This window comes from Phasianus colchicus, chromosome 1, assembly GCF_987193195.1.
Source record: "Phasianus colchicus chromosome 1, bPhaCol1.hap1.1, whole genome shotgun sequence".
Classification (NCBI taxonomy): Eukaryota; Metazoa; Chordata; class Aves; order Galliformes; family Phasianidae; genus Phasianus; species Phasianus colchicus.
The window spans coordinates 147653340-147678777 of NC_143436.1; the positions used below are offsets into that span (position 1 = coordinate 147653340).

At 39.7% G+C, this 25438-nt stretch overlaps 2 protein-coding genes, 1 long non-coding RNA gene and 1 other non-coding gene across 8 annotated transcripts in view; 2 read left to right on the top strand and 2 right to left on the bottom strand.

The window, feature by feature from the left end:
* Positions 1-434, bottom strand: part of GPR180 (G protein-coupled receptor 180) — a 30040-nt gene extending 29606 nt beyond the window's left edge. For 3 of the 5 annotated variants that reach the window (XR_004169274.2, XM_090129929.1, XM_031610601.2), the window contains exon 1: positions 97-368. Coding sequence is in view for 4 of the 5 variants with exons in the window: in XM_090129929.1 (XP_089986055.1) it covers positions 97-226 (130 nt within the window). In the remaining variant the exon portion in view is untranslated. Of the gene's footprint in view, positions 1-96 lie in introns of all 5 variants that reach the window. The other 2 variants (XM_090129946.1, XM_090129957.1) reach the window with 1 other exon arrangement.
* On the top strand, positions 334-14059 carry TGDS (TDP-glucose 4,6-dehydratase). Its single transcript, XM_031610602.2, has 12 exons — positions 334-446; positions 835-901; positions 1368-1436; positions 3659-3749; positions 5102-5244; positions 5885-5983; positions 6786-6845; positions 8310-8353; positions 8597-8762; positions 9200-9258; positions 12401-12498; positions 12868-14059. Exons 1-12 carry the CDS (start codon positions 370-372, stop codon positions 12966-12968), a joined length of 1074 nt encoding a protein of 357 aa, XP_031466462.2. The 5' UTR covers positions 334-369; the 3' UTR covers positions 12969-14059.
* Positions 14060-15434: 1375 nt separating this feature from the next.
* Positions 15435-17616, bottom strand: LOC149920134 (uncharacterized). Its single transcript, XR_016466993.1, has 3 exons — positions 17530-17616; positions 16226-16541; positions 15435-15520 (listed from the first exon to the last, which is right to left on the bottom strand). It is a non-coding gene; the product is annotated as an uncharacterized LOC149920134 (long non-coding RNA).
* TRNAF-GAA (transfer RNA phenylalanine (anticodon GAA)) lies at positions 16612-16684 on the top strand. Its single transcript has one exon. It is a non-coding gene; the product is annotated as a tRNA-Phe (tRNA).
* Positions 17617-25438: the final 7822 nt, after the last annotated feature.

Consider the following 25438-nt stretch of genomic DNA (forward strand, 5'->3'; position numbering starts at 1 on the left):
CAGCACCCGAGGGTCACGCTCCAACCCTTCTTGGCTCCCGCTCTATTCTTCCCTCCTCCCGCAGCGTTTCTTTCCCGCAGCCCGGCGGGCACCTACCGCGGAATTGGAAGCGCGCCACGGGCCGCCAAGGCTCCAGCCGGGCGGCGGAGCTGACGAAGCCGCCCCGCAGCGTCTTGCTCCAGGCGGCGCCCCCGGCGCACAGCAGCCACAGCAGCCGCCACCCCATGGCGGGGATTCACCACCCCCCCGCCACGTGACCAAGCGGCCCCGCCGGGCTACGACTGGGGAGGGAGGAGAGGGGAGGGGGCGTGTCCGCGCTCTTTGCGCATGCGCGCGGGGCAGGTCGTACGCCGCCGTAAAGCGCGGACGATGTCGGAGCCGCCGGCGCGTGCGGAGGTGCGGCGCTTTGAGAAGCGGCTACTGGTGACGGGCGGCGCCGGCTTCATGTGAGCGGTGGTCTCGTGTGCCGCCGCTTTGCGGTGGGGCCACGCGGCGCGGGGAGCTGTGGGACGTGGCGGTGGGCGGGCCGGCGTGCTGGGAGCTCATAAACGCGTCCTGGGGTGGGGCTGCGACGGGTCGGGTTTCTGTGTGCCGCCAGTCTTAAAAGGCTGAGCGCAGGTCGAAGTCCCACCTAAGGAGAGCTTATGGCCTCGTGTGGGTTTATCTTACGTAGGGGTATCTTAAAATCCAAAATCTCTCGGTGGGCTGTGCTCTTGAGTATGATTCCCTCGTCCTCTGAACTCCTTTATTACCAAACGTGTAATCTGTTATTGCTTTGCTGCCTGAAAACTAGCGGTGTGGTTGTAAAGATGGTCGTCTTCTTCCATCCTGCAGTGCTTCGCACGTAGTTGTGTCGCTGGTCAGGAACTATCCCAACTATCTGATTATAAATCTAGATAAGGTAAGCAAGCTGTCTTCTTTCTTGCCAGGTAAGACCCTTTTATTAAAGCTTTTAAATACAGCCTGTCGTATCGTAGATTCATGGAATGGCCTGGGTTGAAAAGGACCACGATGAGCATCTAGTTTAACCCTCCTGCTATGTACAGAGTTATGTTGAAGTCTACTTGGAATGCTATTTGTTGAATTTCCTTTTGACTTCTTGCTGGTTTCCATGTGGAGAGTATCAAACTATTATTATCTTAAGGGTTTTGAAGTGATGGATATCCAGGCACTCATGAAATTGTTAGGATATCTTTCAGACTTCTGTGTTTCTCATGCTTCATTGCATTTGCTTGTAAGATAGCTTTTCTTTCAGAGAGGTTTTTGCTTTATTCTTAAGTATTCTTAAGCTTGCTCATAATTGGGTTGAAGCTGAGTTATTTTTGTCTGAAAACGACTGATAATACTTCATGTGTATTTCTCCTTAGCTCGACTACTGTGCAAGCTTGAAGAATCTTGAAACTGTCTCTGAGAAGGAAAACTACAAGTTTATCCAGGTAATAAAGCCTTCTTTTCTAGGGAACTTGGCTGTTTCATTTTTGTGTGGGTGTTTTATAGCAAAGTAATGTAGTTTCCAGACCTCCCAAAAACTTGAGGGTAAGGCCACTGCTTTACTGTAAATTAAAGTGGAAATTACTTCTTTGTTGTTGAAAATAAGTCAGTGTATGAAATATGCTTCTATATCTGACACTCAAATAGAGATAAAAGCATATACCTTTATTAAAAGACCTTATGTTTCAGCTGAGAATTCTGACAGTATAAAGCTGTGTGACACTATCATCTGACTCTTATGTGAAGCAGTCTTTGAAAATAGATATTATATTGTTCAATAAAGGTTCAGAGTATAGAAAGCTGTTTTTCAGGATGATTCGTTAACTTCTAAGACTGCTTTTGATAGGTGGGACAGACAGGATGGCCTCAGATCTGACTCCTTCAGGCTTATCTTAGATTTTCCACCTTCAAATGCTGCAGCTTGTCATTTTCCATACTATGTAACATTCTTTATTCTATCTGTGCTAAAGATCAGGCTCTGATGTTCTTAGTTCTGCTTTTGTGTACTCTATAGTTTTGGAACATGGTCTAGGTTCAAGGTATGCTTTTTCTTCATAGGATGTTGCTGGTTAAATTAGTTTACTGTGTCAGTATTTTAGGCTCCAGATAGTGGATGGATTTAGGCTTCTTGTTTGGATAAATATTCAGGCTGCTGGGTTTGTGTACTGAGGTTCTGCTGTGTAGAACTCAGTGCTGATGCTAGTTCCTTTGTCAAACTAGGTTGTCTGAGATTGCGGGGCATCAGAGAAAAGCATATGGTTCACTTTTCTGAAATACCAGTCAGTTTAATATATGTGACAACTCTTTGCAGTGGCAGGAAATGTAAACTGAGCTTCTCTCTTAAATTCAAGCAGTCAAACTTTTCCACACTTGTTTGGCGCTCCCCATAGCTGTTTATTTTTGTAAACCTTTCAAATCCTGTTAGTGACTATCCCGGAGTTGTTGGATGCAATTTGCTTGAGGGAAAGGGAATGTGTACCAAGCAAATATACTTGGTTTCAGGATGCCGGAAGTACTTTTGTTGTTTTTCCTAATGTTTTTAATACCTCCCAGTGCATGATGCAATATGTGTGAATGCTGTATAGGACACAAGACAACCTACATGTAACTGTGTTTTAGAAGAAAAATATACACTTAAGAAATCTTACTGAATGCTCTTTCTATAAAGAGGAAAATAAAACAGAAACCGAAAACCACTATAGAATTTGGTTTTCTATTAAAAAAAAATCTAGTCATATTCAAAATAATCCAATTTCTTATATGCATTACTTTGAAGCTGTTGTTTGGCATAATTGCATGAGAACTTCTAAAAAACATAGCTGATCTTGAACTGTGTTCAGTTAATTGTCTTGTTCTTGAAAGTACAAAAGCCTTCCTCTTCCCCCCTGACATTGCTTCCTTTGAGGTACTCTTGTTTAAGTTGAGCCAGTAAGTAAGTATCAAAAGCTTCTTCTCAGTTCTTGTTTACATTTGAAAACTGCCCTTGTTTGTTTGTCACATTAACAAACGACTCCATGCTATGCTCGTTTCCAATTATCTCGATGATTCTGGTAATAAAAACAAAACCTAAGAAAACTGTTGGCAAATTTCCATCTGCTTTTGACAGCAGTGGAAATGAAGTTCATCTCTAATGCCACTGGGTGTCACAGTCTGCAAACTTTACTTGTGATAAGCACGCATCCCAGTTGTAGCATAGGAGCTACACGCTGTGTCTTTGCTGTGTATGTTTTGGAGGTCTTCTTGTTCCCTGTGTTAAGTAGTAATATAAATCCTGAAACGATGTATCTATGGCAATGGCTATTACTCAAACAGTGAAGATCTTCTTTTAGACCTGGCTTTGGTATAATGCCCCAAACTCTGTTGCTAACTGTCTTTGTATCTGTGGAGAGCTAAAAAAAAGTATCTGATTGTATTTAAAGGTCTGGATTTCAGTTATAAATTCCACTTTTAACAGGACATAGTGACAGTTCTCTATTATAACTATTAAAGAGTAAGCTGAGTAATCCCAGGATTCTGATATAAGACTCATATTTTGGCATTGAAGGCTTGTTCTTACTGCAGAACTTTTTTCTTGTGCCTGCTTTGTAATGATTTGTTACATGGTACTTGGTACAAATTAAAGCTTACTATTTTTATCAAAAAATAATTTATTTTATTTCCTGTTTAGGGGGACATTTGTGAACCTCATTTTATCAAACAGCTTTTTGAAACTGAGAAAATTGACATAGTTCTTCATTTTGCAGCTCAAACACATGTAGGTGAGCACTGTAGCATGTTTTAGTATTATTTCTGTATGTATGTTTTGAAATAATATACTGATATTTCCATATTTTTTTTCCTCTTTCACATAAAACAGATATACAGTCCAACATCCTTACGGACTGCATGATTCAGCTGGGCAGCCTTTTTAACTTAGGGGGTTCACAGCTTTAATTAAACAACAGTCAGATAAGGCAGTTTTTATTTTTGACCATGTATATATATTTATTATTATATTTTAAATTCCATCTAGACACACATAGCTGCCAGTGCACTCATGTCATGTGTTGTCTTGAAGACAGTTTCCCTTGATTGACTACAATATTGCAGGAAAAACTAGAGTGGAAGCTAAGAGTGAGTGTAGCTCCCTTTAGAATTCTTCCAGGGTTCTAAGAAGTGGCAAAATGGATTACACATTGAAGTGCCTATTTCAGATTGTCAGTCTTCTGTAAAGCTGTTAATGAGAGCTATCCCTGGCACATTCCTTCCATAATGAGCAAAAGTCATTGAAGAATTCTCTGGGAAAATTCTTCTCAGGTTTCACAACATTGATATGCACAAAGTCATTAGGTCAGTGGGATGATTCTAAGAATTAAAACAGGTGGTTGTTTGTTAACAGTAATAAATATATATTGTGGTTTTGAATGATACTTCTCTTAGTAAACTTGGCACTTCACGGTGAAGAGGGGAATTAGCTATGCTGCCATTTAACTAAAACTAAGTGCTATTTCAAATTGAATATCCCCAGATAACAAGCTTTTGCTCCTCATTCTGACCTATTGTTGAGAGCAAGGATTTTTTTTTGTCTTTGTGTAAGTGTAGAAAGTATCTTCATTTAATGATAACCTTGCTACCTGACAGTTGAACAGATGGTAAAATCATAAAATCGTAGAATTGTTCAGATTGGAAAAGACCTTAAAAATCAAGTTCAACCACAACCCAGCCATAGTACCCTAACTCTAACAACCCTCTGCTAAGTCTTGCCCCTGAGCACTATATCCAGTCATCCACAACCTCCCTGGGCAGCCTATTCCAGTGCTTAACAACCCCTTCTGTAAAGAAGTGTTTCCTGATATCCAGCCTAAACTTCCCCTGGTGCAACTTCAGGCCATTTCCCCTTACGCTGTCACCTGTCCCCAGTGAGAAGAGACCAGCCCTGCTCTCACTGTAAGCACCTTTCAGGTATTTGAAGAGGGCAATGAGGTCTCCTCAGCCTCCTCTTCCGCAGACTAAACAGCCCCTGTTCCTTTAGTGCTCCTGTTAAATGTTACAGTTCATTAGAAAACCATGTATTGCCTAAATTTAATATGAATTATGGATTGATTTTTTTTTTTTTAATTCTTTTCTGTAGATCTCTCATTTTGGCATGCCCTGGAATTCACTTATGTGAATGTTTATGGCACTAATGTACTGGTTGCTGCTGCCCATGAAGCCAATGTGGAGAAGTTTGTCTATGTCAGTACAGATGAAGTATATGGAGGCAGCACTGATCAGGTGAGTTTAAAAGTGTGTGGTCCCTAATCTTTCTTGGCTTCTTTAAGTGTGTTATTTTTGATAATACTTAACCTTGCAAGCAGATACTAATTGCTTCAAGAAAGCCAAGTATTAAAGTTGTTCTGAAGCTTTTCTGTGGCATATTTTATATTGAACATGTGGAATGCATACTAGCTAAAGCAGTCAGATTAGTGTTGTTAATGTCTTGTGGAAACTTCTAAAAGATACTCCTCGTGAATCATAGTAAATATTCTTAAAGATGTTTTTCTGGGGAGAGGAAAACAAGTTAGGAAGGAAGTGGAATCAATTAATTTCAGAGATAAGGGTCAAGCAAGAACCAGGCATTTTGTATAAGTGATACATATTTATGGTAGTCATTTTAGAGTCTCTCCTTTGTTTTGGGATTCATAGAATCTTCTGAGTTGAAAGGGAATATTAAGGCCATCTAGCCCAACTCCCCTGCAATGAATGGGGGCATGCACAGCTAGATCAGGTTGCCCAGGGCCTAAAGGGAAGGTGACTTTCTTAGTCTAATGTGTTTGAATACCTAGGGATGTCTATAGGAGTTGCAGCTGTATCTTTTGTAGCTTGAAGACTTACCTGGGCAAGAGCAATTGAGTAATGCAAGTTTTCATTTCAGGAATTTGATGAATCGTCACCAAAATGTCCTACAAATCCCTATGCCTCCTCTAAAGCTGCTGCGGAATGTTTTGTTCAGTCTTACTGGGAAAGGTACCAAGTAAGTTAATGGAAGCTTCAGAAGTTCTGAAGCTCATAATCTTACACGCACAAATGTTGAAAAGAAAAATCAGTGGTAAACAACATTGTTACATCCTTCCTGAAAGCTAGTCCTGTAGTTTGGATGGATCAGAGTCCTGCTACTGCTTACTGATCAGGAGGCTCAGGAGGGGCTAGCTAATATTAGCCTGGAAAATAAACCTGAACAGAAAAGTCTATTTTTCCAAAATGAATGAAGAGAACAATAGCACTTTAAAAATATATAATGATAAGCTGGAAGGACATTCATTTATAAGTAGAATATTCAAAATGCAAATTGTATTGACTAGTTTTATAAGTGGAGAAAAGATGAAAGAAAAGCTATTATTCAAATTTGTTCAGGCAAAAATAGTTTGGTTTTCAAAGCTTTATTCTTTTCATTTTGGCATGACATTCTGCAAAGATGTTCTTGACATCAGGCTGACTTGATTATGATGTTAATGACTATGAAACGTTTACTTGGGAATACAAAAGAGTAAGCAAGTTTTCGGTCAACCTGATGCCTGTATGTAATGTCCTGTGATGGGTCCTTAAAGGAACTGAAAGATTAGGAGCATCTTGGGGATTCTGCAGACTAAGGAAGCCAGAAGCTTTTGCCTGGAGGCAAACATATGGATAGCTTGATTCATTAATATTTGTGAAAACATTCAAATTTGTGGTGAAGCATTGTCGGTGTGTCACTACTTATTGACCAGCCAGAAGCCTACAGATTTTTATTTTTATATACTTAATGTTTAATCACATACATATTTGATGTTCTTAAGTTTCCAGTTGTTATCACCCGGAGTAGTAACGTTTATGGACCACACCAGTATCCAGAAAAAGTAAGTTAAGCTACTGCTTTACTCTGAGCTTCAATATACTATAATTTAAGGTTTTTATAATGTTACTTTTTTCACCTGAGAATGAACTTTCCAAAAAAGCACTGCCTTACAAGCATATCTGTCCATGCTTATTTTTTTTAATATGCTGATCTCACAGTAAAACATCCTACTATCAGCACAATATACAGTTGTTCTGGTTGTCAGTAAAACATCAGTTAGAGATTTCCAGTTACTTACATGAGTTTAGCTGCAGTTATTTTATTCTGTACTTTTTCCAGTTTTCCAAGAATATTTAACTGACAGGATTCTCCTACGAATAACTTCTGTTCATGTTCTACATGCAGCAGTGAGTGGTGCTAAATTAAGAGGCAACACTTCAGAAAATGAATTTGAAGAGAGCAGTATGTCTGCTATAAAGTGGATGTTTTAAGCTGTGTAATTACTTCTAAGTTTAAGGTATTAAGGAAGTTAACAAAATTAAAATTTCAGTTTAAAAACTTGGTTAGTCCAACTCTCGAGACTTTTAGAACATTCCTAAGCATGTAGCTTACCATGGTATGACTTCAAATACCATGTGGAAAGCTAATTTCTATTACTTGACTAGTGGTTATTTACCATCATATTATCTTTAGAGAGGATTTGAAAGGGACTTCTGAAGGCCATCTTGTCCAGCCCCCCTGCAGTGAACAGGGACACCACAATGCATAGCTAGATCAGGCTGCCCAGGGCCTGATCCAGCCTTGCCTTGAAAGTCTCCAGGAATGGGGCATAAACTACATCACTGGGCAACCTGTTCCAGTGCCTCACCACCCTCACTGTGAGATATTCATCATCTCTAACCTAAATCTAACCTCTGAGAAACTTCCCCTTGTTCTATCACCACAGACCCTGCTAAAGAGTCTGTCTCCTTCTGTATAGCTCCCCTTTAGATACTGAAAGGCTGCTATCAGGTCACCTTGAAAATCTGTTTAACCACAGGTTTCTTACTGTGTGTTCATCATAGGCAACTTACTATGTGTGTAAACCATGTTCTAAACAGGTGGCAGTAGTTAACCTGATTTTAGACTCTAGTGCACTTCTGTGTGTGAAAACAATAGCACCATTTTTGTGTGTAAATCATTGCATTTTTAACTTCTGATTGGTAATGGATGACCATAAAGGTAAGCATCTCAACACAAGAAAGGCATCTACTCAAGTAAATTGATAAAGTAAAAAACAAAAGATGTGAGCTGTGGACTTCAGGAAAGGCAACTGTGGTGTACAAAATACTCTGCTTACTCCAGGAAAAAAGAAACCTTGCAGTTTCTAAGCTTGATGCATTCCCTGCTTAGATTTAAATTTCAGCTTAAGTTTGAACTTAAACTATTGAAACAATCTTATTATTAAAGCATGTAATGATGTGTGCTGGTAAAGCACCCTGTTGTTTGCAGCTTCTAAAATATTTCTGTTTATTCAACTGTTTAGGTTATACCAAAGTTCATATCTTTGTTGCAACAAAACAGAAAATGGTATGTAACTTGTTTTATTTTGTGTGTAATTAGTTGTTTCATAAACATAACATTTATAATTTCCTAATTAGGTTATAAATTGTTTTAGTAGTAGCATGTACTTAAGTAGCTGACTTGCATGTTCTTAAACTGAAGTACTTTCAGGTAAGTTCTTAGAGTAGAACTGTGTAAAATGCATTTTAATAAATGGAATGCTTCTATTTAAGTATTAACAAAAGTCTTCTGCCTTTCCCTGTTCTTAAGCTGTATTCATGGCTCTGGACTTCAGAGAAGGAATTTTCTATATGCAACTGATGTAGTAGAAGCATTCCTTACTGTCCTGAAGGAGGGGAAGCCAGGTGAAATTTATAACATTGGAACTAATTTTGAGATGTCCATTGTCCAGCTTGCAAAGGAGTTAATCCACTTAGTGAGTAAACATTTACAATGCTTGTTATTGCACATATAAACAATTCTCTGCTGTAGAATTTTTTTTTATCTCTGTGTGTTAGTTCAGAGTTTGCAGCAGATCTTAGAGTAATGTGTTAACCTTCCTGTGGCAGTGTGCTATGTGCAGTACAGGATATCACAAACTGCACCACTGCATTGGTTGTCCTTTCTGGGACAATAACTGGGGTAATGATTAAAAATCATTTGTTCTATTTCACGTTGGCTACTTGAATTTTGGTCTGAAAATGTGGAACATTAAAATGTAACAGGTTATGTGTGTTTACTAAGTGCTTAAGGAGAGATATTGGAATTGTTCCAATTAGGTTTTATAACTTCAGTAGTTTGGTTGTTAATTCAGGCAAAAGATCATTTCTGTTTGGGTTTTTTTAATTTATTTTTTCCCCCACTTGTTGTCAGATAAAGAAGACCAGCTCAGAATCTGAAATGGAGCACTGGATGGACTATGTCAAAGACAGGTAAGAAAACAGCTAAGTGTGTGCAGGAGAGCTCTATCCTGAAGAATCCAGATACATTTTGTTTATTTCTGTAAAGTATTTTTGCTCAGCAGGAGGGTTAGCTTACAGGGAAGTGGGACCTGATTTGATGACTTTTTTTAACTTGTTTTTGGATTTGGTGCCTGAGCTATATAGCATACTGTTTAAAAACAACATTTCCAGTTACTGCTTGAATCTTTGGAATGATGTATTGCTAATCTTTAAAGGATGCAAACGTTCTTCAAACTACTGAAGCTTGCTCTGGAATAAGGATTGATTTTATGCAGCAACTAAATCTTTTTGTAAGAATAGTCTATTTATTACTTTGCCTTCAATTTAACTTGAACAATGAATCCCTTTGTGTCTCATTTAGCTTTAATATCTTGGTGTTAATGTGACTAGTTCAAATTTAAGTATGCTTTGTAGGTAAGACAGATGTACCTAGAGAATGTAGTTATTATGTACTTGTAGCTTAATCCGAAGCTACCAAACCTTCCTAGACAACTTGCTTGATCAAATGGGGAATGAGCATGTGATCCAAGACAGACAGCAGTGCTTCACCAGGGGAAGGTTATGCCTAACCAATCTGGTGGCCTTCTATGATGGGGTTATGGCATTGGTGCGCTAGGGGAAGGCGACCGATGTCATTTACCTGGACTTGAGCAAGGCCTTTGACATGGTCCCCCACCACATCCTTATCTCCAAACTGGAGGGATGTGGATTTGATGGGTGGACCACTTGATGGATAAGAAACTGGGTGAAAGGCTGCAGACAGAGGCTGGTCATCAATGGCTCTATGTCCAGGTGGAGGCTGGTAATGAGTGGCATCCCCCAGAGGTCTGTGTTGGGACCAGTGCTCTTTAACATCTTTATCAATGACATCGATGACGGAATTGAGTGCACCCTCAGCAAGTTTGCTGATAACATCAAGCTGAGTGGTGCGGTCAACATAGTTGAAGGAAGGGATGCCATTCAAGGGGACTTGAGGCTAGAAAGGTGGGCCCGGGTGAGCCTGATGAGGTTCAACACAGCAAAGTGCAAGGTTTTGTACTTGGGCCAATGGAATCCCAGGCATCCATACAGACTGGAAGGAGCGGTCCTTGAGAGCAGCCCTGTGGAGAAGGACCCAGGGGTCCTAATGGATGGAAAACTTAACGTGAGCCAGCAGTGTGCTCTTACAGCTCAGAAAGCAAATGGTATCTGCTCTTGTGAGGCCCTATCTGGAGTACTGTGTCCAGGTCTGGAGCCTCCAGTTCAAGGAAGACAGACAGACCCTGGAGAGGGTCCAGAGGAGGGCCACAAAGATGATCAGGGGACTGGAGCACCTCCCCTATGAAGACAGTCTGAGGGAACTGATTGTTCAGCCTGGAGAAGAGAAGGCTGTTGGGTGACCTCATTGCCCTTTCATTACCTAAAGGAGCCTATAAACAGGAGGGGAGTCAACTCTTTGAAAGGCTAGATAACAGCAGGACAAGGGGGAATGGTTTGAAGTTGAGGGAGGGAAGATTTAGGTTGGATGTCGGGGGGAAGCTCTTTATATGAGAGTGGTGAGGTGCTGGAACAGGCTGCCCAAAGAGGTTGTGGATGCCCCATCCCTGGATGTGTTCAGGTTGGATGGGGCCTTGGGCAGCCTGGTCTAGTACTAAATGTAGAAGTTGGTGGTCCTGCCTGTGGCAGGGGGGTTGGAGATTCATGATCCTTGAGGTCCCTTCCAACCCGGGTCATTCTGTGATACTACTTTAACTGTAGAACATCAACATGCCAAAGTTAGGGCAGCATAAAAAATGGGTAGTTTCTATAAATGCTTTTGCTGAGTGTTTCCATTTTTAACTGCAAGCTTGATTTCACTCTGTTCTTTTTTTTTTCTCCATTTCATTTCTGCAGCGACAATAATCCACTGCATACTTCAGATATGACTCTTTCTCTAGAGTGATTAGAAATCACATATCTGCTGATAGCTGTTAAGAATTCTAAAGGCCCTAATAATACATACTTTCTGTTCGTGCCCCTTCAGGCAACTGAAGTGTCTTTAAGTGCCTTTTTCTAAAAGGAAGTGTTTTTCAGAATCCTCTCTAAATTTATCATAGGAGACTGAACAAAAAATTGCTGTTGGCTCACATGATATGTTCGGTAGGTTCTCGTGTAATTCAGATTAAGGATTTTCTTTATTCATGTATATTGGGCCCTGTCTGCAAATGTGGAATTGTAAGTGGGCTCACAAGTTGCCCGGAGAGGTAGTGGATGCCCCATTCTTGGGGACATCCAAGTCAGGCTGGATGGGGCTCTGAGCACCCTGATCTACCTGTAGGTGTCTCTGTTAAGTGCAGGGGAGTAGGACTAGATGATCTTTTAAAGGTTCCTTCCAACTCAAAGAATTCTATAATTGATACATTACTAATGTTTAATTCTGAAGGACTTTAATTGTGATAGTTACTTGCATTGGGAAAACTAGTTCTGTTTCTCCTTGAGATGAGAATGTTTTAGTAACTGTGAAAGAGTTTGCTTCTGTGTGTTTGTGTATTTTGACCAACCTGTATTCCAGTGTCAGTAATGCAGGCATGATAGACTAGACTACCTAAGTGCCAGATTGTAGAAATAAAAATGTTTTGTACCTAAGGAAGGAAATCTTTCTGTATTGAGTCTTGCGGTTTGGGATTCTGTATATTGTGTATTAAGTGTATAAGTATTATGAAGCTTATGCAGCTGATGTCCAAAGCATGGCTATTAAAGTGGCAATCTTTGTTCTTTAGATCTGAAGTCTGTAAACTTGTATGGTGAGAAATCTGAGAGCACTAGCTTGTTCAGTGACTGTCCAGAGACTTGCAAGTGCACTGATTTGCATTGACAGTGGTTTGAGATCACTGTTCATTTTTGTGTGAAAACATTAATTCATATTTATTCTAGTCAGTTCTAGGTAGTTGACTGTGCAAACTGAATTGTGTTGTCATAGTTGCACTTGGTTGCCATTTTATTGTTTTTTTGAAGGTAATGTAATCTGCTCATGTTGAAGGAGTACTCAAACCTGAGGCATACCAAATCATGGCTTGAAGGCAATTTAAATTCTGTGTACCCAATTAATGAGAAAAGTCTAATTGTTTTCCTTGTGTGTTTCATATTTCACCAGACCTACCAATGACCTGAGATACCCAATGAATTCAGAAAAAATGCACAATTTGGGATGGAGACCTAAAGTGCCTTGGAAAGAAGGAATAAAGAAAACAAGTATGTCTGATGCCTTTTACACTAATGGATTTGGAAGTTAGGGGAGGAGGAAAAAGGAGAGGGGAAGAAATGATTCTATACACTAATTAATAAGGAACTAAAGGAAATGTATTTATCACTTTAATTTTACATAAATTGGCTTCTTTTAAAACTGTTTTTAGTATTTTTAAAGAAACAAGGTATTCTAGCACTAAAAACTAATTCCAATAAATCTTGAATAAAGAATTTATAGACTAAATCTAGATTTTTTGGGACCTTTATAGGTTAAAATTTTGCATAAGTATCTGTTATTCTGTTCTTGTGATATCTGTAAAATAATTGAATGTAGTCTGTCTTTGATTTGACTCACCAATGTTCTTTTTGTATCAGTTGAATGGTACAAGGAAAACTTTCACAACTGGAAGAATGCCGAGAAAGCATTGGAGCCCTTTCCTGTGACAGAGCCATTTGCACAACTTAACGTTCCATAAGGTGGCAGGCAACCTGAAGGAGTCATTCTACCTCATACAGCCTTTTCTTCAAAGCCTGCAATCAAGTGACCACACTGAACTCTTACTGTATTCAGGATAATATGAGCCGTGATGAATACAGAGTAATAGAAAAGAACTTTGGAAGGGTTCTGCACTTTATAAATTTAATCCATTGATTTCAGATTTTGGTGCAATATTACATCTTCACTAGGTATAGACAAACTTTAAGTATTTTACGGGGTGAAGAATTTTATGTTAAATTGGTGTAATAAATGTCAAATCTTCCTTATTCCTTTGGAATGAGAAGATGATGATTACATTATTTGTGATTCCAGTTAATATATTCATTCATAAATGAATATATTTAGCTCTGAAGTTTTTCATCTGCATTAGTTTATTTTTACAGTGTAATGAGTTTTGTCACTTTAAACAGTTGTCTTCTATTTCAAATCAAAGAGAAAAGGTAACTGCTTTCAAGATGATATAAATCAGTTGATAAAAGCTAAGTATGGTACCCATATGGTTCACAGTTCTTTGTTGTTACAGTATTATCTTGAGTAGAGGACCAATTAAACTGTTATCTTTCTAATGCTCAATTTCTAAAGGAGTGGAGGTAGAAAAGGTGCCAAGAAAATAGCTGTTCTTAATGAGATTTCTACGAGCCTTTCTTAAACTTTGCTTCTGTGTCTTAGCTGTCATCTTTTTTTTTTTTTTTTTTGTATTATAGCCTTTACTTATTATGGCCTTTTAGTTCAATTGTAACAAACTTGAAGTACTGTAACAGAGTTAACATTCCAGTAGCATAACTTTCTGTGATATGAAGGTGATTTATTGAGGAAAAGTTTTAAATGTTTTATTTGGATGGTGGGTTGGCACACCTTTTTCAACACCGTTTCACTTCCTGTTTTTTTTTTTTGTGGCAAATTTTTAAAGATGTAACAACATATGAGTTTTAATGTAAAATTTCAGAAGAAACTTCAGTTCTGGAAATCTGTCAATAAATCTTTGTCAAATGTGATTTATTACTATGAGTTACAGTGTAACTGATTTCACTTAATTGGGTGAATAAACTGAGCTAGTGCATAGCAGCTGGAAAAGTAGATGTGTATGGTTTTTTTTCTGTTGTTTAATTATTCCTGTGTCTTAAGGAAAACATCCTTCACTTGTTTGAAATTTGAAATAAGGTATGCAAAACAAGGAACTCTTGTCTTTATCAGGGCATATAAGTATTTAACACAGTTCCAGACACTTTTGCCATGTAGAGCTGTGAAAGCGTAGGGTTAAAATGCTAGGGCACTCCAATCTCTGAAGTGGTCTCTCCCTGTGAATGGGAATTGTTCTTAATTCTAAAGTCTCTCAGAAATTAACAATCAAAACAAGTATATGCAGAAGTGTTTTCCTTATGCAGAAGGAATAGAGTTTGAGGCATTTACATCAGCTTTGCCTGTGCCAGAGTTTTGGTAGTAATTGAACACTTATATAGTGCCTCTGCTGATGGCAGTGCTGCTATTGGAACTGCAGTGTTCCTAATTGCACTGTGCTTCTTCTGTGTTGTATGGTGCTGTTCATAGAGTGCTGCTGTTGGTTGATAAGAATCATCTTAAGGCTGAGTAGAAAGCTTTGAAACTTCTACACCAAATATGTATTCTAAAGCCTAGGAACACGTGTCTGTGACAAGGTGGGATAATAATGCCTTGCTAGATTGTATTACACTGATCATGTTTTTGAGTTTCTGATACTTAGTTTGGTACTCAGAATCTTCACTTGGGAATGAAAATTATAGGTCTGAATATGTACTGGTCTATTAGAATATTTGGCATACTGGATGTGTACCCTTGTCCCAGTGACATGCTTAAATCTCTTGCACTGAAATGTGACATTCATATATAAATATTTTTCCTGAGAGACAGCTTACAATACATGGTGTTATTTATCCATCTGATCATTTTGTGCTTTTCAAAAGTCAGTAACAGGAATAGCTGAAGTATTGCAAAGATGCATTTCAGCTGTATTCATTCTTAACATGGCAGGTAGTCTGGGTGAACTGCAGTGAAAAACATGTATTTCCCATGTGTTTATGTTGGAGTAATATATTTTAGGACTGGAGGCTATAAGTTCTTGAACCTATTTTTTTAAATTTAACAAATAGGTACATTGTCTTTGAAATGTTAAAAATAATTAACTTGTGATAATGTCAGAAATAGAAGAAATAAGTACTTTGTGATTGAGTAAATATTTGGAAAGTTATTTTGGGTGTTCAGATGCTGAAGATGCAAGGTTTAATGACACATTTAACTGTCCAAATGAGTATTATTGAGAATGGATGTGTCAAAAAGATTATCAGCTTTTAGTGGAAGCTGTTCTACTTCATGTAAGTGCTTTTGAAGGTTTAATCAAAGTGTTTGAGATGCTGAACTCATTTTCCTACTTAGCTCATTATTATTTATTATTTAAATCGTGGAGTCTTTGAGCTGCTCTGATGCTGTAGGTCAGGTTGGCTTAGCAGTTGAGTTTTCTGATAGCATTCATTTCTCAAGGAAAAGTCTTTACTCCTAAAAACAAAACAAAACAAAAAAACACCTGCTTGCTTTGTTGCTAACCTGTCAATGACAAAGTATCAGCTAGAGAACTGTTAATGTGGGGAACAGTAATGCTCTAGGGTTATGTGTTTCACATTATATTTGGGAGATATGAAGAAGGAAAAGGTGGTTATGTAAAATTCTGTGAGCACAGAAATTTTTCTCTGCTTTTCTCAAAGTTTGAATCGCTGTGAAACCTGAGGTTAGTTTCATAAAATAAGTGGAGTAGATGTCTATCTTGCTTAAATTGGGGAAGCTTTCTAAAGGAGAAAGGCTGGCCTTTGAAAGAGGGGTTCTCTCCATCTTCTGTGACAGAGGAGAGGCTCAGACTTCAGAAATCTTTAACTCCTCTACCTCTCTGTTGGGTGACTTGTGGGATGGATTAGTTCTTCAGCAAGCAACTCATAAAGTGCCACGGGCTTGTAAAGTGTGCACTGGAGGGAAATCAACATTGCTGTGTTCTCTTAATGCACAAGGCCTGCAGGTTTCTTGAAAGCAGCAGTGGAAGACAGGCAAAACAGGCACCTGAGGAAACACCACCTGCTGTCCACCTGCCCTGGGAATGATGGGCTGTGGGGCCTATGTCTGCTGGACTGTGTGGGAGCTGTGTTTGGTTTGGGCTGATAGGAGAGGTGTGTTCCTATGTAAAAGCACTGACAAATGAGGCTGGGGCCGTACTTCATTTTTGTGTGTGGTACATCAGCTCTGTGTGGGACTGGTCAGGCTTCAGAGTGCAGCTCTTGAAAGCTCAGAGTCAAAAACACTGCTGATCTAATTCTCTTGAATGTCACAGCATATTCTAGTTTTTGCCATCCCCAAGGCGTTGCAGGCAAAGCACTTTTCTTCTGAGTATAAACAGATGCAGGTATTTGTGTATTTTTGTGTTAATGCTGTCTCTGCATTGAGGTACTGTTGTTTGCCGTCTGTCTGGTAGCATGGGATGTACAGAAGTGTTTATCTACTTGAAAATAGCCTGACTCATCAACCAGATAATCTGTAAAAAAAAAAAAAAAAAAAAAAAAAAAAGAATTTCAACCAACTCCTGAGGAGCAAATCCAACACGAGCCGAAATAGCTCAGTTGGGAGAGCGTTAGACTGAAGATCTAAAGGTCCCTGGTTCGATCCCGGGTTTCGGCAAGCTGTTTGTTTTATTTTTTTCCCCCTCCGCTCTCCATACACCCCGAAGGCATCAGCAGACTGCGGCTGTTCCCGTACACAACAATACCCGTTACGGCCGGGCAGCCGCCCGTCGCGCCCCTCTCAGGCAGGGCAGCCTCACTCCCCTCACGCTTGGAAAAACCGGACGCGGAAGCCGAACGTGTGGGCCGAGCGGGTAGCAGCGCCCTCTGCCGGCAGCCGGCTGGAATCACAGCAGCGCTGATTGTAACCGGTGTGTGCGGACTGTCCGCCCAAATCCTCCTCGTTTCTCCACTTTTACAGTGGAGCCAATCGTTCGGATTTTTCTGAAGCGTTATTTGTAAGGCTGGCATCTGCTTTTCGGCAAAAAAAACCCCATCGTTTAGTTCCCTAGTAAGCTGTTGCAACCGTTCCAGATATACCCCTCCCTTTAATTTGAGTCCATTAGATTGTTGATATGAGTGCTGTTAAACCTTTTCTCTATAACATCTCTTGTACCCTTTTCCATATGCTGACGTGGCAACAATACACAGACAAGTCTTTCAGCACTGATGTTATTGGTGCGAAACACAGGAGTGAGTGGCTCAGCTCCGTGCTGCTACTGAGCAGCACCTTTTACCTGTGCAGGGAAAGGCATCCCCCCTTTGCCAGAACATCACACCAACTGTTGTTCCCAAAATGCTTGTCCAATGTAAGGAGCGCTCTGCCATTGGGTACCTGGTTAATAGGACTGGGAGAATGCAATTTTACACCCTTAATAATAAGGTAGGAAAGCGTAGCTGCTTATATCGCTATTTTACCTAAGGATATTTTTAAAGCCTTTTTCACTCATTTGATAGTATTACATTTTACCCACAACAGCAATTCCCTCCTCAGCGGTTTTGTGAAGTTGAACAAGAAACTGAGAGAACCTGCACTGCTGAGAGTGACTGCCTTGGGGACGCCGACAACAGAATCCAATCCTTAGAATCATAGAATCACAAGGTTGGAAAGGACCTACCAGATCATCTAGTCCAACCATCCTCCCACTACCACTGCTACCACAAGCACTAAACCTGATCTCGTAGCTCCTCATCCAGACGCCTCTTGAATGCTGCCAGGGATGGCGACTCCACCACCTCCCTGGGCAGCCATTCCAGTGCCTGACCACTCTCTGAGAGGAAAAGCTTTTCCTTACGTCTAACCTAAACCTCCTCTGGTACAACTTGTGGCCGTTTCCTCGAGTCCTGCTTGTTGCCTGGGAGCTTGTTTGGTGTGGGATTTGGATAGCACACACACAGAGTAAGACTGCAGGCCTGAGGTGGGAGAAGCTAATAAAAATAGGGGAGAACCTCAATTTCGATATTTCTAAACTCCTGGCTGATTTAGCAGGCTTCCTGATGTGATTTGGCAGTTTCTGAGAAAATAACCCCAAGTGTTGTTGCTTTTTTGCTTTTATATCGCACTGTTTTCATTCAATTTTATCTGCTTTACGCTACCTTCTTGTTAGCATTGCTGACTTCCAGGTTTTTTTCCTGATAGTGAATGTCTTTATTGCCATTTATTTTTTTATTAGCTTGTCTCCCTTGTTAGGAAGCAGACACACCTACTTTCTTGTTGTTTCAATGGAACTTTTATTTCTAATCAGAAGGATCCTTCTGTACTACAGAGAAACTTCTTGGCCACTATAAGCGTGTCTACACTTTTAAGCAACTGTCAGATACTGAAAGTGATACCTCACATGGATTCAAAGGAAAAACACAATTTGCAATGCTGTGGGATTTGGGTGATCTGCTTTGTCCATAACCATCCTCTACTGAATCTCTGATTTTAATGAATAGAAACTGGAGCAGTGCTGTGCAGATGAGATGCTCCTTTTCCTCCCTCCTGCTCCCAGACTTCTGCATCTGCTTCCTCTAGTAAGTCTTCCCCTTCTCCATGTGGGCAGCTGCCCTCCTGGTGCTTGTTGCTGCCTTGCCAGCCTCTCTGTAGTGAGCGAACATTACTCCTACATGTAAAATCTGTTCTCTTAGACTGAAAATCGGTCTGTTAGAAAAGATTTGTATCTGTCTCTTGACTTTGTAGCCTGTGCTATTTTCAGACATCCATTAAATCTCATTTAGATATGCAGTATGATCAATACAAGGGATTTAAAAAACACGAGTCAGGACTCATGCTGAGCTTTAAGATTTTTTTTTCCCTTAGTAGCAAGCCATACTTGTCATCTGTCTGTTATCTGATCTTATAAAAAAGAACTAGATCTGTGTTTTGCAGTTTTCTGGGAAAGTAAAGTATTTGAAAAGAAAAAACCCAGCTGATTATGCACTTCTAGAATCTAGCACTCCCCATCCAATTTTTTTTTTTTTTTTTTTTTTTTGAGTGAGTAAGATAGAAAAGCTTTATCTGCTGCTATCTCTGAGTTCAGCTCAGGAGCACAATGGAAACAAGCCTTTTCTGATCCAGCTCCTCGGAAGTTTTTGTGTTCCCTCAGCCCATTGATGCTCCTGCTTTGTGCTTTGGTAGTAACACAGAATTCATATTCTGCAGTAATGTTGAAATACAGAATTTATAGTATAGATTAGAAAGCAGATTTAGGGAAGTTCAGAACTTCTAACCATCGCTCCTGCTGTGCTTATCAGTGTTATCTTTATTCCTCAGTGAACCTCAGGGGAAACAGTGTATTTTTGTTTGGATGTACTGTATATGTACTTGCATAAAGCAAGGGCACATTCATTGCTTTGACTGGCAATGTTCTTGAGGGTTACCCACATGACATGGGGGATGAATGTCTTTTGTTCCATTTCGTGTCTTCTATTAGGAGAAGTAATGTTAGTATCTTGAATAAAAATAGTGAGAGAGGAGTATCTTCTAGAACTGGCTCTAGGACAACGTAAGGTCAAGGCCTTAGAAATTTCTGGTGTTATTTCAGATACTGCATCTGTACTGTGTTTCAAATTATTTTATTAATATAGCATAGAACCAGACCTGGATTTTCTGTCTTGATATTTATTTCTCTGGGCAATCTGTTGGCAGATACCATTCCTGGAGCTCAAGAAACATTGAGATGTTTTTCTGAGTGACATGATTTAGTGGGAAATATTGGTGGTAGGAGAATGGTTGGACTGGATGATCTTGGAGGTCTTTTCCAACCTCGGTGATTCTATGAGGGCCTCTGCCTTACCCCTTTTATTCTGCACATGAGATCTTTTGCTCATGCTTTCCTGATTCTGTGCTGGCAGATGAACCACAGAGACAGCCTGTGTGCTAGCCAGCTGGCTTCTTGTGGGATTTGCACATAGAGAGCACCATGCATGTTCAAACTAGGATGTTGAAATAACTCATGTTTGTCTCCTACCACAACGGTATACAGGGAATTAATCTCTCCTCACTTTAGGCACTTAAGTTTAGTGTCTGTGTTAGTCATCCTTGTCACCTCTGATGATGAAAGCAGAGAAATTAGAACAGAGATGAGACATTACCTCTTCACGATGCCTGTCTGAGAATGAGATGGGTCATCCTGCAGGGGCGCTTGTTTCCCTTGATCAATTATTGGCAACCACACAGTAACTGAGATTTTGCTCTTTATCTCCTAGATGCCCAAGTGAATCTTACCTTATATTCTGTGACTATCTTGAGAGTTAGTCTAGTTTAGAAACTGATGAAATAGCTCTAGAAATAAAGAAGTCTTTGGCACTCTTTGGACAGGCAGTGTCTACAGCTCTGGTGCAGACACAGTGGTGATCTTGAGTGGTAGATCTTGTCTTTATTTACACATTCTTTGTCAGCTAATGATGCTGAGATTAGTGGTGTTCCTTACTAAGGATGGTTTTGTCTACCAGTCAGTACTGTATTTACTTAAACTATGAGTATCTTAACCTTTCATCCCTGTTCCTTTGTCGAACCATAGAGTCACCAAGGTTGCAAAAGACCTCTGATATCATCCTGTCCAGCTGTCCACATACCACCAATATTTCCCAACTAAACCATGTCCCTTAGTACAGCACCTAAACAATTCTTGAACACTTCCAGGACGGTGACTCAACCACCTCCGTGGGCAGTCCATTCCAGTGCCTGACTGCTCTTCTGGAGAGTAAATTTTTCCTTACATCCAACCTGAACCTCTCCTGGCACAACTTGAGACCATTCCCTCTAATCGTGTTGCAAGTTATGTGGGAGAAGATATTAACTCTCACCTCACCACAATCTGTACATTGTAAATTGTACATCTGATATGCAATGGAAAAAATATATCTATTTGGGTATAAAATGACATGTTACATTGTTAGCTGACTGATGCTGCTGCTTCCTGATCTCTGAAGAGTTTCCTCACACATGTTAAATGAGGGAATAAGGCAGAAGACAACAAAAGAAAGATATTGCAAAGGAAATGGAACTGCTCATTATCTTTGACAAAGATGAATAAAACTATGCACAGGCAGTACATGACTTCAAGTGTAAAAGTGTTTCAACAATTTTAACGTAACATTTATTTAAGGCTGTGGAAACAGTTGTCACACACATCTACTATACTGAAGCACTGTATGATTTTAGGGTCTTTCTGAACAAACTATATATACACATATGCTTCAGCTATCTTAAGCACTTGGAGAAGTGAGAAGCAAAGTGTAATCAAACTTGGAACTTGCAAAGTGGATGTCTTTAAGTAGTGATTTTCCATTGTAGTCTTCTCCTGACTTGTGGGAGTGAAGTTTAACTGGACTGCAATGCCCAGTGAGGGATCAGTGGGAACCCAGGTGGGACTCATCTGTCTAAACATAAATCTTTAATGTGTATTGAATACCACTGAACCCTAGACTCCCCTAACAATAAATAAATGAAGAAGATTATGCCCTCGTGTGATACAATTCATTCTATCCTAATGTGAGCACAGAAAACAAGCCAAGTGAATTGCACCCTAAAAGCTATTTCTCTCCATTAAGAGAGGACCCTGTAGAGGGAGCCTTTGGTGACCAGTTCAATGTAGATTTCAGCAATCAATAGATGTCTAACATTAGGTGAGATAAATTTCATCCTCTGTCACCTGGAAGCCTGCTGATAAAGCCAGGGAGAGATGAACGAGTGGAATTCACAATGCAAGGAAAGCTTGAGCAATCCAGAGTCCAGACTGATGGCACACAAGCACAGCAGCCCTATTGCTGTCGGCAAAAGGAAACTCACCTAAGACTGTGAAACTGTATTTAACTCAATACGAAATCATGGCTTGAAGTTTTGTGTATTTGATGTGAGGCCTGGCCAGGTTATTCTTCTCTGAGTTGCTTCTATTCTAACAGTATTTGAATATACCATGGCACGTAGATTGATTTTTCAGTGAGGTTTCTAAGGGAAAAGCAGTCTGTAAATTAGATAGGAACTGGATAAATAATGTAAATATGAGAAAGCAGGAGCTGATGAGACTCTCTGTATGAAGAGGCATTTTGTGCAAGGGTGGGATCATGAGATCTCCAGAGCTGTTCTGTGTGCCTGAACTTTAGCCTTATTCTCCTGCCTGCAGGATGAGGAGACAAAGGTTAATGCTGTGAAAGAGCAGTGATCTGTGGGGGAGGTAGAAGAGGATGTAGATCAATGAGAGCCAGTGTATGCCTACAGGAAAGGAAAAGCAGAATGGAATGGAAGGAGGATGAGAGAAAGCAGAGACAAGCAGTGAAGCAGTAAAAAGAACACATAATGAAGAAGATGCATAATAGAATTATCCTGCTCTTGAACTGGCTTCTACCTTGTATATTAAGTAGCTTTGCTTCAGGGATTGTCCAGTGAGATTCGTAAGTACTCAAACAATACGTACTTAGTGGCAGTATTGGAAAACTGCTTCAGATCATGCTTCCTGTGCTACAAAATCTAGAGCGCATAAATTGACAACGGTTAAAGTCAGCAGCCAAAATATTTATGTCACTTAAAATATGAACCAAGAGTTGGGTTTTGATGTATGCGTTGGCTAAAGATTAGCCTGAATTAATTTCCATTCAAAAGATTCTGAATATGTCTGTTTCCATGTTGTGTGTGTGTCTAACATACACTGCATGATTTTTGGGGCAATGAAAAATATACTAAGGTATTATCAGTTGAGTTTCTTGCTAACCAATGAAGGGGAAATTCAAATTACAACTGCTCTACAATGGTAATTCATGATCAAAAAATGATCTGGCACAAAGAGAGAACAGTTAAGGCTTGACTGCAGAGCCACAGAATTGTAGAGGCTTGGAAGGGACCTCCAGAGATTATTGAGTCCAACTCCCCTGCAAAGCAGGCCCCCTACAGCAGATAGGCATCCAGGCAGGTCTTGAATATCCCCAGAGAAGGAGAACCTACAATCCCCCTGGGCAGCCTGTTCCAGTGCTCCTTCACCCTCACTGTGAAGAAGTTCCTTTGCATTTTGGTGCAGAACTTCCTATGCTCCAGTTTATGGGCATTTCCCCTTGTCCTGTCCCCACAGACCATTGAAAAGAGGTTGGCCATGTCCCTTCATCTCTCATACTTAAGATATTTATAAACATTAATAGGATCCTCTGTTTTAAAATGGCTGAAAGTGTAAGTGCCAGAGACAGAACTCCAGGTAAGGGAGTGAAGTTTCCCTTGCTTGAGGAAATGAGAAATGCTGCAGGATTGTGCTGTAGCAATTGTGGAGTGGAGTGCTCAGGGGTCACCTTCAGTAGGGTTTTGTCACTGCATTGTTCCTTAAATCTCTTTATGTTTAAGCACAACTTTGTGTTTAAATTGCCTCAAGAAGTACAGTAAAAATTCCCAACACTGATAAATACTTTTTGTCCACGTTTGAAACTTTTTCCATAGAACTGGAATCTATTCTTATTCAGATGAGGTTTATGACAATGTAAATGTCCCTAAACTAAGATAAAGACTTGGCAGAATAAAGAGTCAGAAGTGTAATATTTTCTTCGAAGAAAAGAAAGAAAAATATTCATAAAGGCTAACAATTCTAGAAGCATTCATTGTTTCTGCATGCTCAGCTTGAGATACCGAGGATTCACTTAACTGAGTGTGTGTGTATCTTAAGATATGGTGTCCTGCTTTTCTTTTTCTTTTTATTTTTTTAATATAGAATTTCTTTTGTTGATAGAAGTGTATTCTTGGGTTTTGCTCCTCTTGCCCTCTTGCCTCTTTTCTTTTCACTTTCATCTTGATCCTTTTCTGCTTGCAGCTTTCTGTACAGAATTATCTTTCTAGTTATCTCTGGCATTATCACCGCTCCTTATGAATCATCATATGGTTTATTTTTTCAGTTGAATATATTGAACATTTTATTTTGGACAAAATTCCTTTGGACAAGTAATTCCAAAGGCTAAGTACTTTTCTGTCCTAATCTGTGCCTGAGTACAGTAGAAGGAGCCTGAGAAACAATACTCTCATTATTAAAAAAGTGGGAACCTATTGCCTACTTACAGCTCAGGAATTCTATAGTACTCCTGTGAGATGTGTGTAGGGATTTTTTTGCCTGCTGTACCTTTGAGTATTCTGTTTTCAGTATTTCTGTTTCTCTTGCTAAAAAAAGAAAAAATATATATATATTAAGCCCCAAGATGATTAGGTATCCATACGGATCTTAGACAATAGTTTTATCTTAGGGATGAGCCTGGGCATTACAGACTACAGACTACCAGGTAGCTGAAATACTGTGTTTGTGTACTTCTAATGCAAAGCCGAAATATTTTAACTTAAAAATTTACCACAATTCCAGCTGTGTGTGACAGCCTGACCTGATATTTCACAAGAGCTGACAAAACAGTGTGATTGCAGTTTGAGTCTCCAAGGCTTCGGCTGTGGCTCATGTGCTCATGTTAGTTGTTTGAAAGGTTCTTTCATAGCTGTAGAGAAGCAGCACTCATCAGCAGTGCCAACTCACAGAGATACTCATTTTCAAGAGACAGGAAAACCCCGTAGTAAATAAAAAGCCATTCAACATGATGTTGTAAAATTGGTATAGTGTGTATAGTGTGTATAATATTGCGTAGCCCTAATAATAGCTCCTTTATTTAACCAGATAGCTGAGGGGAAGCTGTAGTAAATTCTGAATAGCGAAGGACAGACAACTGTCTTTTTGAAATGCTGCTCAGAAGACACTGTGTGTCACGCAATAGGATCGACAGGCTTGGAACAGGCACAGGATATGGTGTGGGATCTGTTAGGACTAAGGATAAAAGCCTAACACTATATCTGTTCTATGTGCCTTAGCATGTTGCCAGCTTTGTAAAATTACATAGTTGTGGTGGAAGGAAGTAATCATAAGAAAAATTGCACGCTACTCTTCTGCTCATGCTTTTCTTTCCCCTGCTAACTAATCTTCATAGTATCATCTATCTGCTATTGCTTTTCTCCATACTCTTATCCAACTTCTCTAAAAGTAACTTGTTTATTGCAGCAATGCGTTATGTTCATAATTTTGTCTCAAGACTCTGCCTAACCTAGATTCAAGGACTGATTTTTTCCTAAACCAGAGGTGTTTTCAGGTGCTGAATAGAGAGGAGCATAGTTCAGAGTGTTTTTGAGTTAGTGCCTCCATTTGAAATTTTTGAGCTTCTTCAATCTGTTTTTCCAAAAATTAGTCTAGTTTTCCATCTTATTTTGCATGTTGAGTCAAGGACAGCAGCAGGCAAAAGCCATTTGCAGGTTGATTGAATCCTAAGGAAGACGAGTTTAAACCCATTTCATATTTTAGGGATCAGCCTCTTCTCCCAGGTAACTAGTGATAGGATGAGAGGTGATGGCCTCAAGTTGCACCAGGAGAAGTTCAGGTTGGATATT